The 15,020-nt window shown below is 56.8% G+C and overlaps 5 protein-coding genes across 5 annotated transcripts; 3 read left to right on the forward strand and 2 right to left on the reverse strand.

Annotated features, from left to right (window-relative positions):
- Positions 1–289: 289 nt before the first annotated feature.
- On the forward strand, positions 290–1,814 carry CH63R_08847 (uncharacterized protein; the record flags this gene model as incomplete). The annotated part of the gene is made up of 4 exons (XM_018303821.1): positions 290–525; positions 597–888; positions 1,043–1,275; positions 1,337–1,814. 4 exons carry the CDS (start codon positions 290–292, stop codon positions 1,812–1,814), a joined length of 1,239 nt encoding a protein of 412 aa, XP_018155844.1.
- Positions 1,815–2,564: 750 nt separating this feature from the next.
- On the reverse strand, positions 2,565–3,209 carry CH63R_08848 (60s ribosomal protein l20; the record flags this gene model as incomplete). The annotated part of the gene is made up of 1 exon (XM_018303822.1): positions 2,565–3,209. The coding sequence occupies one exon, from the start codon at positions 3,207–3,209 to the stop codon at positions 2,565–2,567; it is 645 nt and encodes a 214-aa protein (XP_018155845.1).
- A 4,424-nt stretch (positions 3,210–7,633) lies between these two features.
- On the forward strand, positions 7,634–8,749 carry CH63R_08849 (uncharacterized protein; the record flags this gene model as incomplete). Its single annotated transcript, XM_018303823.1, has 1 exon — positions 7,634–8,749. One exon carries the CDS (start codon positions 7,634–7,636, stop codon positions 8,747–8,749), a length of 1,116 nt encoding a protein of 371 aa, XP_018155846.1.
- A 1,228-nt stretch (positions 8,750–9,977) lies between these two features.
- CH63R_08850 (Helicase associated domain-containing protein) lies at positions 9,978–12,986 on the reverse strand (the record flags this gene model as incomplete). Its single annotated transcript, XM_018303824.1, has 1 exon — positions 9,978–12,986. The coding sequence occupies one exon, from the start codon at positions 12,984–12,986 to the stop codon at positions 9,978–9,980; it is 3,009 nt and encodes a 1,002-aa protein (XP_018155847.1).
- Positions 12,987–13,570: 584 nt separating this feature from the next.
- On the forward strand, positions 13,571–14,881 carry CH63R_08851 (DnaJ domain-containing protein; the record flags this gene model as incomplete). The annotated part of the gene is made up of 2 exons (XM_018303825.1): positions 13,571–13,740; positions 13,807–14,881. 2 exons carry the CDS (start codon positions 13,571–13,573, stop codon positions 14,879–14,881), a joined length of 1,245 nt encoding a protein of 414 aa, XP_018155848.1.
- Between the last annotated feature and the right edge of the window lie 139 nt (positions 14,882–15,020).

A 15,020-nucleotide genomic window follows, 5' to 3' on the forward strand; every position in this document is an offset into this window, starting at 1 on the left:
TCATTGTTCCATCTTTCCAGTGCTGTTCTCTTCTCCTGTTTATATCCCCACAAGATCTGCCAAAAGATCTGCCTTGCGTCATCCATCCGCCCCGGTCAGGGACCAGAGAAAGCTGCGGCATCGGGGGAATCTCGAACCCCACCCCGCCCATCCCATCATCACACCTCAGCTCGGCTCGGTGCCCAGGAACCGAGAGAGAGGATCGGCGGCAACGCAAGCTCGCCCATAGCTCGTTCGTCCCAATCAGTCAAAAAGCTCTCCCTGGTCATCCAGCCGCTTGTTGCCCAGCATGGTTGTCTTTGTTGATCTCGACGAGGAAATGGAGCCTCTTCACGTTCTCGAGGCGCGCCGCCTGGCCGCTGCTGCCGCCATCGCGACGCATGGCCTAGAACCAACCAGCCGTGAGCTTAATCATGAGCTCGAGAAGCCGATGGGCGCTCCGGTTGTGTCGGTAGCTCCAGTTCCCGCACCGGAGCCCACGCCGGCATTCCAGAGTGCTGCTACCGAGGCTTTTGGCTGCTATCCGTAAGCTTATCGCAGTTGTACTTACGCGCCTTGCCCATCCATATCGCGGCTGACACCGAGTTCATTACCAGTATCGTCATGTCAATTGCTGAACACATCGACCTCAACACCCTCGACAGCCTAGCCCGTACCTCGCGCCAGGTTCGCCGTGGCTTGCTGCAGTACCGCTCTATCCTTTTATCGTCGACGCTACACTGCTCCAATGAAGGCACCCCCGTCGACCCAGAATCCACCTTCCGCTTCCGCGCGAGGGCCGGCAACTGGTACTATATGGAAGACGGCCGAAATTACAACGGCAAGAGCGGCAGCTGTGCCCGGGACCTGGTGACGGAGTGTCGGAGGTGCAGGACCGTTGTGTGCAGGGTATGCCGTTCTATGCCGAGCCACACGCCCTTGGCCCTTTTTCTGAGAGGGACCACCCTTACAGATGTGTAGGGGAGACCAAGGGCCGTGAGGCAATGGCCGGGGAGGATAATCGAGGTTACCGAGTAAAGTTGATCGCTGACCCTGTGAACAGAATTGCGCCATCAAGCCGCCAGCCCACAACGCCCTCCGTGAACGCCATCGCAGGCTGTGTAATCCGTGTATTAAGGCCCCAATCGCGTCGCTCGTCAACTCCGCCCTGGAGACCGAGACGCCCCTTTTGGATGACGCGGTGCGTCGAGAGATTTGCCGGTGCGATATTGACGGCGTCTGGCTCTGCCAACCATGTGGGCGAAGCATGCGTGGAGATGACCACGAATATCAGCGGTACTTGACCTATCCTCCAAGTATAACACCTCACCGCCGGCATGCTAACAGGCTCTCATAGCATTTGGAAATGGCGAGCCCACTACGGCGAAGTCCTCGGCGGCCTCGGAACAGGTATCGGCGAGGGTGACCGTGGCGTCATTTGTGGTCGCGGGAGCGCTTGCGCCGGTGCCAAGGAGCGAGAGAACGAGACCGACTGTGACGCCGAGGATGCAGCTGTGAGCGGCGCGAACCTGTGGACGGCCACGAACCAGGTGCATCTTGACACGGTGCGCTATGAACGCACACCGAGTCCCCAGCTCGGCCCTGGTTACGAGAGGCATGAGATTGAAGGCATCGGCGGCTGTGTCAAGACCAAGCTCATCAGGATGGTGAGAGTTGGTGCTTGTGTGCCCGAGTGGGACGACGAGAAGAGTCATCACAGTATTCTCCGAAGAGAGGTCAAGGGTATCAGGAGAAGTTGGTGCGGCTGGTGCTATGGAGTGATTCCTGGTGAAGCTGACTTGAAAAAGGTCGGTGCTACGATGCGCCAACTTTGAGGCCCGGGTAACGAGTATACTTTCATTGTAATGGCTTGATGACATCTGTTTCTTATGAAGGGGGTTGGGTTGTGGCACTAGGGAGATGATGCCGCGTCGCATAAGCTGCACGGCGAACTTTACACTCAATGCCGGAGAGGCACAAGAGGAACATGGCCGTAACGGGGATGCGGCGGAGGCCAAGCATCTCCCACTGAAGGATTGGCGCGAGACGATGTTCAACGCAGCACACGCCGAGCTACGGCATTCGTGGTCAATAGGACAGTCCAGACCATGGTCGTCCTGGTTAGGACCAAATTTAGGATAGCGGCATCTGGGCGCACATAATAATGGCGGAGTAGATACGGAAAAACATCATACACGAATTTATACAGAGCTTTATTCTTTTGTATACATGTGTTTTGGGGGTGGTTTCAGTAGCTTCGCAACCCGCAAATGCCCTGTTTCTTATCCTACAGTATCTCTCACTTTCCCCTCTATCTCATCCCCATTTTGATACTCCTTGCTATTTGATGCTACAGAGAATGGATGTGCCATAACTCACCCACCCCCTTTCCGTCTCATATTGGTACACAGCCCCTCCTTCGCCGTGGCGGTACATCTTGATATTTGCGTCTAGGCGGCCTCCTTCTCATGAATGGCCTACAGCCCACGCAGGAAAGTCGACCTTGCTGGCCAAGACCCTCCTAGCAACGTTCACACCCCTTGAGGCGAGTACGTCCAGTTCACACTCATCACCTTTTGTCTGTTCTACAACTCGCCGCGGAAGAGCATTTCCTTGCGGCGGGTGCGGTCCTCGCGGGCCTTGGTGCGGATGGCACCCCAGCGGCTCTTGACGCCTTCGAGCTTGCGCTGGAGGCGCTCCTTGTGCTCACGGGGCGCGGGGGTGCAGATGGTGATGAAGGTCTCGGAGCAGTCGAATTTGCGGGCGAGGGCGGTGACGCTCCAGAAGTCCGGGTCCTCGGCGCGGAGGCGGCGGATCTCGGCGACGTTGTCGCGGGTGAGGTGGTAGCGCGGGTTGGCGCCGCGGGAGGGGACGTTGAGGGCCGGGGGCAATGGTCTCGCGGAGGACGACGTTTGTGATGATGCCGCTGCGGAGGAGTTGGAGTTGGCGAAGAGGGAAGAGAGGTTGGCGCGGCGGCGGGGGTCGGAGGGCGGGAGGAACTTGAAGGGGGTGTGGAAGACGGAGGGGGCGGCCGAGGGCGGGTTGTAGATGATTGTGTCGCCGCTGGCCGGAGTCGTCGAGGGGAGGAAGTCGGGGTGTGGGGGAATGTTGAGGGAGCGCTTCGTGCGGGAGAAGGTCTTGTGGCCACGTCGGGGGACGGCAGAGGCGGTCTGCTGGCGGAGGAGGGTGGCCAGCGCAGTGGCCGGTCTGGTTAACGTCCTGGCCTCCATCTCGTGGTTCGGCTATGCGTGTGTGTTCGAACTGGTTCGGGTAGACCGTGTGTTGTCGGATTCGAAGACCCGGGTGTTGGGTAACTGAAGGGGGAAACCGAGACGGGTGACCGATTGACCAATTGGAGGGAGTGACAGCACGGCCAGCGTCGCTTCGGGGGAGACCGTGAAGGAGGCGACGGCAGGCGTGGGGGAGGCGTGATGCTCAGACGGACGAGGACGGGATTCGGGGAGTCGCGTGCTAGCTCTCGAGATGCTCATGACGGGGACCCTGGAGTGATGATCTGAAGTTTTTCGGGAGCGCGATGGAAATTCGGCTTAGGTAATACTGTGGAGCGAGCTGTTCGGAAATGCTTAGGTAATGAGCACGTTGAGGCTTGAGTGTTAGACCTGAGGCATCAACTTGTTGTGTTAGATAATCAGAGATCACTCTGTCACATGATGTAGCACGTGGAATCTTGAATGGACGGACAGCAGACGGCTTAATCCGAAGATGTGGAACTTTCCTCGCCAGCGCAGCGCCGGTGACGTCTGCACAGCTCGCAACCAACCCCCCCTGATCATCATCAGCTCGTCGCGACTCGCAGCCAATGGTCGCTCCAGCGAATAAGAAGGTTAATGACGGGGGAAACCCCAAACAAGCCAGGTTCGTTTCAAAACTTGTGATTCAGATAGGGCGTCTCGCAACCGCGGCAACGCCTCGCTTTCTGTCACGCGGGAAGGGGAGGAGGCGCTTCTGACCGCTAGACATTTGTCGCTTGAACCCGCAATCTTGAGGTTGCTTGCCCCCCTTATTCATTATTTTGAGGCTTTTTTTTTCACCTTCTTGCTTGTTCGCGGAGCCCCGCCAACCGAAGTCTTTGGAAGGCTTCGCTGGCGGTTCTTCGCATTGGTGTTGTTCATGCGGGATGGCAAGTGACGTACGTGCTTTTCCCACCCCGCCTCCTACCCTCCCCCCCCCGGTTTCCCGCAAAGCGAGGCGGGAAAGGGGACCACCTCGGATTGCCGCAGGGATTCGTGCCTTGTATTGCCATCGATTAAGGGCCTCTCCCCCCTCTGATGCTCAGTTGCTAACTTGCTCTGTTGCTGGGCGGTATGTCGAAGGCGAGGCGGTATAGAGGGGCAGCTTGCCGTCATGACCGCCATTTCTCAGGCGGGCATTCGCAGGCGCTCTTGTTGTCCCCCCAGTGAATGTCTCATTTCAAGCTTTTTTCGTGTATCCGAACATTTCTCTCTCCCTCTCCCTCCCAATGTCGCGTGCTCGGATGCAGAGTTAGACCTGCGGGGAAACATGCAGAGAAGATAGCGCCGCAGATAGATGTAGGAAGGGATCTGGGAAGAAGGGCTTCAGAAATAGGGAACGGCACAGTTGGGGCAGAGTCAATGTTGGCAGAGCCACCGCAGAGCCAAGACGTGATTTGCTTGATGCAATCGACTTGGTTTGTTCGCGGCTTTTTTTCTTTTTTCTTTTCGTCCGAAGGTTTGGACAGGGAGCATCCCCACGACACTCTCTGTTCGGTCATGTTCCATCGGCTTGCTCCAGACTCGGGCCTTGGGGTTGCGGATACGGGGCATGGTAGTTTACTTCGGACGGTGGCCATTTCCGGGAGGTTCGTGACGAGTCGCCCATGCCGGTACGCGAGTCAAACAAACAGCTGGGATACAGCTTCACCGACTTTGACGGAAGCACCGCTATGTGCAGAATACAGAGTACAGATACTCTGTTCAGGATCAAGGAAACGGTCGATCGGGGACTCGTTTTAGGGTCCAAGTACATCGTATAGAGGACCCGAGGGAGGGGATTTCAGGAGTTCTTTTGGTTCTAAGACATTGCATCCTTCCCCTCCGTCAAGGGATCCAGGGTCGAGAATAGCATTGTCTAGTTAGCAGCTGTTGATTCTCAATTCCCATTTACATGGATAGGTCAGGATGGAGACAAGAGGGTCTGAGAGCCGAATCCCATGGCAAAGGGAAATTAGCCCTGACGAAAAGGAACAAACGGAAAACTTGCATACGAGGAACGCGTGTACGTGAGAAAGAAAGAAAAGAGAAACGGCCGGGAAGGGGTGAGGGCGACGCGTTCATAACAAATTGGCATTTCTTATCTGTACGGGTAAAATACCAAAATGGGCGAAACACACGGACAATCAGCTGGACTCGACACACGCCAAAAACGCGAGGCGTCGTGGTGGCGGTCGTCGTGAAATCTCTCGCTTCCCCGCGTATCCATCAATAACCCCCTTGTGTGTGTGTGTGTGTGTGTGTGCAAGAAGGCGTGGTTGCAGCGACGAGAGAGAAGTACAACGCCTCTTACCGTGCCGGATGAGGAATTTGGGAACCTCGCAATAGAGCAACTATAGGGTAAGTGACCAGACAAAGTTTTAATGTAATGGTGTTACAGCGTGCAGAGTTAGGGGGCGATCCCCCTGACGCCGGGCCGATGGAGAAAAACAATCCAGAAATTGTTTGAGGTAGAAAAAAAAAAAAAAAAGGCCCGAGCCTGGGGCCATCGGAGGCTGCGGAAGTCGATGTGGGAAACTTGGGAGGACTAAAACGAAGGATTAATCTGGGCCTAAAGCTGAGGTGGGAAAGAACAAGTTAGGTACTTGACGGTGTACCTGAGCTACGGGATCGGGTGTAATTGATTGGCGGTGGACGATTGGATGAATGGTATTCATGAGATGGCTCGGAAGACCAGCCCTACTCTGGATAGATGGATGGATGGATGGGCCATCCGACGGTTGTTTCTCCATCGCGGTGTCATGGATAAACGGCACGAAAGATGACTGAGCCAGCTTGGGGACGGAGTAAGGCGAGTAAGCATCGTGTACTCTGTATGGATAGGGGAGAAGCCTTCCTTGGAAAGTTGGTACGGCATCACGTCAATGCCCGAACTCTATCCGGCGACAACAGACAACAGCACCGGCGCGCTGCGTGATACGGGGGGTGAACGTGACGGGGCCCCGGCTCCCCCCCCTCTTCCTTTCACAAGCTGCCAGGGCGTTGTTGACGGGTGACTGACGGGTGATGGTTGTCCATTAGTGGCGGCATTAGCACCGGCGGGAGGATAAACGAATGAGAAACTAGTTGGAGAAAAAGAGAAGAAAAGGCCATTTGCTGACATCCCCAACGCACTCTGCTTGCTATGAGAGCTCGCGAAAGAAATAACAACTGCATGTCCCCCCTTCCAAAGTTTCCATTCCCTTCCTACTTTCGACACTACAGAAACATCTCTCTGCCTCTTTTGATATCCTCTGACAAGCACCAGAAAAGCACCGTATCGCATCGACGGGACCACCCCCCCCACCAAACAACCGGACCAGTCATCCACCTCCAACCACACCAACCACAACGAACCCCGGCCTGGGCCCTCCTCTCTCCCTCCTACGTCTCTCCTACAGGATCAGCACACCGGCACCCGACCACGTCCACGCCCACCTCCACTAACAAGGCTCCTGCGGCAGGGGTAAGGGCGCCAATCTGCTTGCTTGCCGCTCTCGACCGTTGCGTCACCGGGGACATTTCCTTCACTCTCGCTCTCTCTCGCCGCTCTCGAATTTCCTCTTGGCCCTTGGGAATCTGGATCGAGCGCCATTTTTCAAATACAAGTGACTGGCGGACTGCAGAAGCACTTGGTCACACATCTCTCGCGAGTTGCAAGAAGAGGAGAAAATAAAGAGAAGATATAAACGAAGGGAAAAAGAAGAAGAAAAAATCCTCCAGGTCGACCTACATACCCCACGACAAACAAGTGACAAGAAGTGGCCGTTCGGTGTAAATCATCCCATTTCTCGCTCACCGGCTAGTCCTTTCCCAGTTCCTAAAGTCCCGTTCGCAGGGAAACACAACTGCACCCTCAAACCAGGTCGTTCCAACGGTCGGTCTTGAAATCTCTCCGGTATGTACCTGTCGATAGTATTCTCATCCCATGTTCCTCTTCAGGTCAACCTCCTCCGGCCGCCCTGCTGCCCGGGGGCCCATCAGTGTGGCCTGGCGCTGCTTGATGGACTGCACCCCTCCCCTCCCCCTCCCCTTCCCACTTTCCCACCTTCCCTTGCAGTGACCCCCAAAAAGGGCGAATCGCGGGAATCGACGTCAATCAGGGTCACAGGGCCACCAAGCCAATCTATTGTCCCCCCCACCACCACCTGGTTTCCAGACCTCGTTCCTCTACGACTACGTCCTTGGCCCCATCTTCCTCCTCCTCCTCTTGGGCCTACAAAACATAACGTCAACGTCGGGGTCCCGGCTTGTCAGAAAGACATTTTTCATTAACTTCATCCTTTCTTGCAGAATTTCCCTTCCTTGTTAAAGAAGGCCAAACCACCCATCCTCGTGCTATCGACAAACGCAGTCAGTCGTGTAACCACATTATACGCCAAACCAACGACACACCATCCAAAACCGAACAATCATCGATCGTCATGAGTCTGGCAGAAGCAACACCCCTCAGCGCCGGCCAGGCAGCTGTGAACCCCGCCGTCGCTACCCACGTCGGCGCCGACAGACTAGGTGGCGATGCGACTCCCCGCGCTTCGAGCCAGCACAACACGGAGACGGATAACAGCAAGAAGGACGTGAAGAACAAGGTGCGCGGCCTGTTCGGTTTGGGGAAGAAGAAGGAAGATTCAAATCTCTCCAACAAGATGTCGTCTTCGACCAAGCCTGCCTCCACCGTCACCAGCAACCCCTCCTTGTCAAGAGATCCCTCCAGCGCGTCAGCTCGATCTACCGCCTCGCCCTCCGTCGGCGACTATTCGCAAGCCTATCCCGCGTCGCCAGGCCGTGGAATCTCCACCTCCCCGCGGGTGCCCTCCCCTGCCGGCTCCCAGATTTTCGAGCGAGATGTCGACAATATGTCGATCAAGCCTCAATCGCCTGCCATTCCCTCCCACATTCAGACCGAGAACCACATTCCGCCAGTCCTCGATGCTTCGTCCGAAGCCATCACGGATGACCACCTCGACCCTGATTCCGTCGAGATCGTCACCCATGCGCAGCATCAACCCGCCGCAGCCGCTGTGACCGGTGCCAACGGAACACCCTATGCTTCCGACTCCATGTCGGCATCCTGGACGGAGGAGCTTCGCGCATTCGCCGACCGCGATGACGCATCCAACTTCAACTCGCCCGACAACGCCGACGTGCGAAGATTGAGCTTCATCTCCTTTGCCGACGTCGTCCAAGCCGAGCACGGCGGCCACGCCGGTGCAGTAGGCTCGCGGGACTCGATCCATGTCGCCGGCCTGACGTCCCTGTCGTCCATCAACGCCCGCTCGCCCTCGCCCATTCGGTCGCCCGTGTCGTCGCAGGGCCCGGGTACCTCGCCGCCGACGAGCAACCCGGCCTCTATCAAGGGACTGGAAATGTCCCCCGGCCGTAAACCCCTGGGCAGCCCCATTTCATCCCACCACAACCTCAACATGAGCGGCGAGCTCAACATTGAGACAATGTCGCAGGCGCTCAGGCGCACGGGAAGCACAGATCTCGGCGGGGTTCGCAGCTTGCCTACAAGCCCCATCGAGGGACCGTTACGCTGAATATCACCGCGTATGATGAAACCTCAACCGAAAAGAAAAGAAGAAAGGCAACACACAATTTTTTTTTATACAGGTACGGAGTCGGAGGTAACGGGAGAACCATTGATACCAAAGTGGACGTTTCTATCGCGTGTTTTTATTTCATGTCACTAACGATGTTCTCTCTTTCAAAACGCCCTCACATGAGCAAAGCAGCCTCTGGGAAGCTATCTCATGCACAAGGGAAAAAGACTGAGATTTTCCGGCTTTTCTTCCTCTTCTTTTCTTCCTTTATTTTTTTTGGAGTTGTTGGGCAAAGAAAGATAAAATATCTTGTTGCTTCTCAAACGATATCTGTTTGCGTCTAAGCGCGCGTGCGGCTGTTTTGCGGGATATCTCAAGGCGGGAGACTCGAACAAACCGCCTAGACGATCCAAGCTTGGATCAGATGCACTCTGCCTTTTTCTTTTCAATCGTGCGCGACACGACTTCCTAGGCAACGGAAACCAAGATTGCAATGTGCGGAATGGGAAATACTTGAAAGCAAATTCCTCTGGGTGAGAGGAATATGGATGAATGAATGGAATACGTTTTCTCAGATCAAGGATACTTCGCCCCCTCTCCCTGTCTTGTCCAACAACATTGGAAAAGTAAAGTGAACGAAAAAAAGGTGAAGATAAAACCTGCCTTTGACATGTGGATACGACGCCCGCGCTAGACGGCTCATTCGGATGACTTAGTACAGCTCTTAGACGGAACTTGTTCGGGGGGACAAACTCGCTCAGCTTGGTCGACGACTCCAACGCCAAAGAGGGGGGAACTGACATGTCACTTGATGACGGGACCGCCGGTTGTCTCAACCGTCGAGGCCTTAGCCGAGGCGAAAAACACCACAACCACAACGACGACGACGCCCTGTGCCTCTCACGCATCATGGGGACAATGAGCATCATGCTTGGAACAGTGGAAGAGACCGACCCCCCACACTCCTTGGACTGCCCAGTGGCTGTTACTTGTGGCCTCGAAGGGACTGCGGACAGACAACTCGTACCTGTCGGCGGTCTCTACACTGTGGTGACCTAGGTCAGGAGTTTTGTCATTGTGACATGAATTCATCAATTAGCCCAAATCTTCGAAAACCCTTCCCCAATCCCTCCCTCTCCTCCTTTTTACGCCGACGGCCGCCACCGAAGGGGACCATGCTACGATTGACATGTGTTACCCTTTCTACAAACCAAACCAACCCGGACTACCGCTCGTAATTCCTCGCCTTGGGCATCTTCTTGTCCTCCATGGCCTCCATGTCCTTCTGCTTGTAAAAGTGCGGCGCCAGCTCCGCCAGCCACTTGGGCTCGATGGGCATGCAGCTGCGCATGTACTCCTTGGTGGTCTGCACGAGCTCAAAGTAGACGAGCATCTTGACGGGCGGGTCGACGCCCATGAGCACCGAGCTCGGGTGCACGTACACGGTCGCGTTCTTCTTGACGGTGCGGTAGCTGTCGCCGCTGCGCTGCAGCCGCGCGGCGTTGGGGAAGAAGCCGGCCGTCAGCGCGCGCTTGATGGGCGGCAGGTTGCTGGCGCCGCAGCTCGAGGGGCTCACCTCGACGCGCTCGCAGAGCTTGGCGAGCTGGTCGCGCACATCGCGCGCGCGCGTGAGGGACCGCTGTTGCAAAAAGTTCTCGCGCGACCAGATGGGAGAGAAGTCGCTGTCGACCCACTGATTCCAGATGTTGAGCAGCGTGAGGTGGTCGCCGCCCTCCTTGACCGTGAACCGCGCCCGCGCGCTGTCGGCGTGGATCTTCTTGTCCTTCGGCCGGAAGAAGAGCGCCGACGCCTCGCTGAGCATCGACACCACCGAGAGCACCTCCTCGACGCAGCCCTCCTTGTCGGCGGCGAGGACCGCCTTGGCGAGCATCGGGTCTGTCGGGAACTCGGCCATCTGCCGGCCCATCTTTGTAAGCTCGCCCTTGTGGTTGAGCGCCTGCAGCGCAAAGAGCTGGTTCAGCGCCCCGATGAGGGCCTCCGTCGGCGGCGGGTCCATGAACTCAAAATCGAGAAGCTCGTTGATGCCCAGCGACTTGAGCTGGAGCACGACGCCGTTGAGATTCGTCCGCTGGATCTCGGGCATCGGCGACTCGTCCATCTCGTTCATGTAGGCGAACTTGGTGTACAGTCGGAAGCACTTTCCGGGGCCCACACGACCGGCGCGACCGCTCCTCTGGTTTGCCGAGGCTCTCGAGCAGGGCGTGACGACGAGGTTCGACATGCCAGTCGCCGGATTGTAGACATTCTCCTTGACGAAGCCCGGGTCGATAACGTAAACGATGCCGTCAATGGTCAAACTCGTCTCGGCAATATTGGTGGCCAGGACGACCTTGCGAGAGCCTTCGGGCGTTGGCTCGAAGATCTTGGCCTGGAGTTCCGATGGCAGGTTTGCGTAAATGGGACAGATCACCAGCTCCTTGATCCGACTTCCCAGCTTCTTCGCCGTTTCCGCAATCTGTTGCTCAGCGGAATCGATCTCGTCTTGACCCGTAAGGAACACGAGAATGTCGCCCTTGCCCTGCGTCGTGTGGATCTGGAACACTGTCGTGATGGCGGCGGCCAGGTAGTTGGCTTCTGGCGCCGGCGTGTAGTAAATGTCAACGGGGTATCTTCGTCCGGGGATGTTGTAAATAGGGGCATCGTCGAAATAGGCAGCAAATTTCTCAGCGTTCATCGTTGCAGACGAGATGAGCAGTTTCAGGTCGGGCCGTTCCCTCGCCAGGTCCTTGACCAGAGCAAGCAAGATATCGGTATGGACGGTTCTCTCGTGAGCCTCGTCAATCATGATGGCAGAGTATCCGGAGAGATCGGGCTCCGTCATGAACTCTCTCAGCAGCATGCCGTCCGTCATGTACTTCAAGATGGTCTTGTCGCTGGTGTTGTCCTCGAAACGGATCGAGTAGCCGACCTCCTGGCCAACCTTGACGCCGACCTCGTCTGCCACACGCGCGGCAACACTCATCGCGGCCACACGACGTGGTTGCGTACACCCTACCTTCATACCATTCTTGGTGTAGCCCGCCTCGTGGAGGTACTGCGGCAGCTGGGTCGTTTTTCCGGAACCCGTCTCTCCGACGATGACCAGAATCTGGTACTTCTCCATCGCCGCAAGAAAATCGTCTCGGTAGGCGTAGATGGGTAGGCTCTTTCTCGTCTCCTGGATCGAGAGCTGTTTCTTCTCGGCCGCCTCGATCTGCGCCGCCAGGAACTGTTGCTCCTTGGTCAACTTGCCCTCCCCAGGCAAGCTCGAGCCCAGATTCCACTTGATGTACTGCTCCTCGTCCATGACGTACGCGTAGTCGTCGTTTTCTCTCTCGGCCCTCTGGATCTGCGCCTTGGCCTTGGTGGCCTGTTCCCGTTCCCATTCCTCGTGTTCCGTGACGAACTTCTCCTGCCCGTACTCGTCCTTCTCCACGTATCTCTTGTACATGGCCTCCTCCTTTCTCTTTTTGTCGATTTTGCCCTTCTCCGTGATGTAATCCTCCGGTATGTAGTACCCGTCCATGTGGTCGTCGATCTTCAGGCGCTCCTCCGCCAACCGCAGGATCTCGCGGTTCTTGGCAAACTCGGCCTTCTCCTTTTCCGACAGCCTCACACCACTCCTGAGCTCCTCTGTCTCCTCGGCGACCTGTTTGCGCAGCAGAGCAAGCTTCTCGGCCTCTCGCTTGCCAAGGTACATTTGTCGACTCTTCATGCGCAAGTCCTCCATGTTCGCCTTGCGGTCAACCTCCGGCCGCCTGCTCTCGGGGCCGCCCTTGGATTTCTTGTCATCCTTCTCGCGTAACCGCTTCGCAAAGGCCTCGCGCTCCTCGATGTCGCGCTGGCGCTCCAGCTCCTCCTTCGCGCCGTCAGATAGGTCCCCGTCGCGGTCGCCGTCGCGGCCATCATGATCGAGCTTGACGCGCTTCGAGGCTGATTCTTTGAATTCGGGCTCGTCCTCCTCCTCAACCTCGTCAGCTTCCGATGGCGGCTCCTCATCCGCCCATCTGTCGTCGTTGTTGGTATTCGTTTTGCGGTACTGCTTCGTAGGTCGGGCCGGTGATCTGGATCGTGATCGGCGTCTCGAGGTTCTTTCACTCCGATCGCGTTCCCTTTCTCTTTCGCGCGAGCGATCACGGTGGCGCGACTTGTGCTTTTTCTTGTCCTTGACCACCTTCGTGGGGCCGACCTCGTCGTCCTCCATCGGGAGGAAGGCGTACTTTTTTGACGCCATGGCTGAGATGAGAAAAGGTTCAAGGAAGACGAACACTGCAAAACCAGAACAGAGAGGCGACCCGATTGTGGGGTGATGATGTGTCGGGGCAAGGCACACGCAATGCCTGGCGATTCAAGTAAGGTATGGAAGGTGAGGCCTCACCCAGTTGATGTGCCTGGCGTGTCTCTGCGCATTCGTCTCAACTTCAACGGGACCCACATCTTTTTGCAGCATGGTGTGGGGCGAAAGCAAACTAGAAGCCACCGCCCAATAATCGTCATCCGATAACATGTCTTATCGGACCTCGACAGCTCCCTTCTTAACACGTTGGAACTTTACATTTTGAGAAGAAGCCGGCTCCGATATGCTTGCTTCTGGTCGGTGTCTCCTTTTACATCCACCACCTTTCTTTGCTTCCCATTATATACCCGGGTGACTGCCTCCTCAACAAGTCCACGTTTTCTCCATTTCTCACTCACGACTTGGGCATTTTCACCACGAGAGGGACCATCCGCACCCGCTCTTTCTTTCTTCTTTTTTTATAAATCCTGGTCCTTATACACTCAAATTCTCAGCCGAGTTCATTGGAAAGGGGGGGCACGATGTTCGTCCGTGGGGCAGCACTCATGCTGCTGCTCCTCTGCCTCGTCCAGCTGGCTCTCTGCGCCGAGGACTACTATAACGTCCTCGGCATCGGCAGGTCTGCCTCGGATCGAGAGATCAAGTCTGCCTACCGCAAACTGAGCAAGAAATACCACCCCGATAAGAATCCGTACGCTGAATTCCTCCCCTCTTCTCGCCTTGTTCTATGCGACTGAAACTGACTAAAACTTCGCAGTGGCGACGACACGGCAAAGGACAAGTTTGTCGAAGTCTCGGAAGCATACGAAGCCCTCATCGACCCCGAAACCCGCAAGATCTACGACAAGCACGGCCACGAGGGCCTCAAGCAGCAACAGCAAGGCGGCGGCTTCCACCGCCACGACCCCTTCGACGTCTTCTCTCGTTTCTTCGGCGGCGGCGGCCACTTTGGCGGCCACGGTCAGCGCCGCGGACAGGACATCAACGTGCGCGTCGGCATCTCGCTCCGCGACTTCTACAACGGCGTCAACACCGAGTTCCAGTGGGACAAGCAGCACATCTGCGAGGACTGCGGGGGTACAGGCTCCGCCGATGGCACTGTCGACACGTGCGGCGTCTGCCAGGGCCGCGGCATGCGCATCGTCAAACACCAGCTCGCGCCCGGTATGTTCCAGCAGGTCCAGATGCAGTGCGACGCCTGCGGCGGCCGCGGCAAGAGCATCAAGCACAAGTGCCGCACCTGCGGCGGCGAGCGCGTCGTGCGCAAGCCCACGGCGGTGCAGCTCACCGTTACGCGGGGCGCCGCGCGCGACAGCCAGATCGTCTACGAGAACGAGGCCGACGCGAGCCCGGATTACGTCGCTGGCAACCTGGTCGTGACGCTCGCCGAGAAGGAGCCCGAGCTCGAACAGGACAACCCGGATCGCGTCGACGGCATTTTCTTCCAGCGCAAGGACAACGACCTGTTTTGGACCGAGGTGCTCTCTCTGCGCGAGGCCTGGATGGGAGACTGGACGCGGAACCTGACACACCTGGATGGCCACATCGTTCGTCTCGGCCGTGACCGTGGCCAGGTCGTGCAGTCGGGCCACGTGGAGACGGTCAAGGGCGAGGGCATGCCAGTGTACCACGACGACGGTGACAGCGTGTACCACCAGACCGAGTTTGGCAACCTGTACGTCAAGTACGTCGTCGTGCTGCCGGATCAGATGGAGTCGGGCATGGAGAAGGAGTTCTGGGCTCTCTTTGAGAAGTGGCGCCGCAAGATCGGCGTCGACCTGCACAAGGACACCGGGCGGCCCGAGAAGCCTGTGGTGCACGACGAATTATGATGAAAGATGTAGATGAAGTGAGATATAAATAGACGGCCATAATGTGTGTGCATGAGTTTGTCTTCTTCGATCCATTCGCCGCGAATACAGTGAGGGGGCATGTCAAAATATCATGAGTTCTGTAAATATCTATACTCCA

The sequence above is a fragment of the Colletotrichum higginsianum genome, chromosome 6 (assembly GCF_001672515.1).
Source record: "Colletotrichum higginsianum IMI 349063 chromosome 6, whole genome shotgun sequence".
In the NCBI taxonomy this organism is placed as follows: Eukaryota; Fungi; Ascomycota; class Sordariomycetes; order Glomerellales; family Glomerellaceae; genus Colletotrichum; species Colletotrichum higginsianum.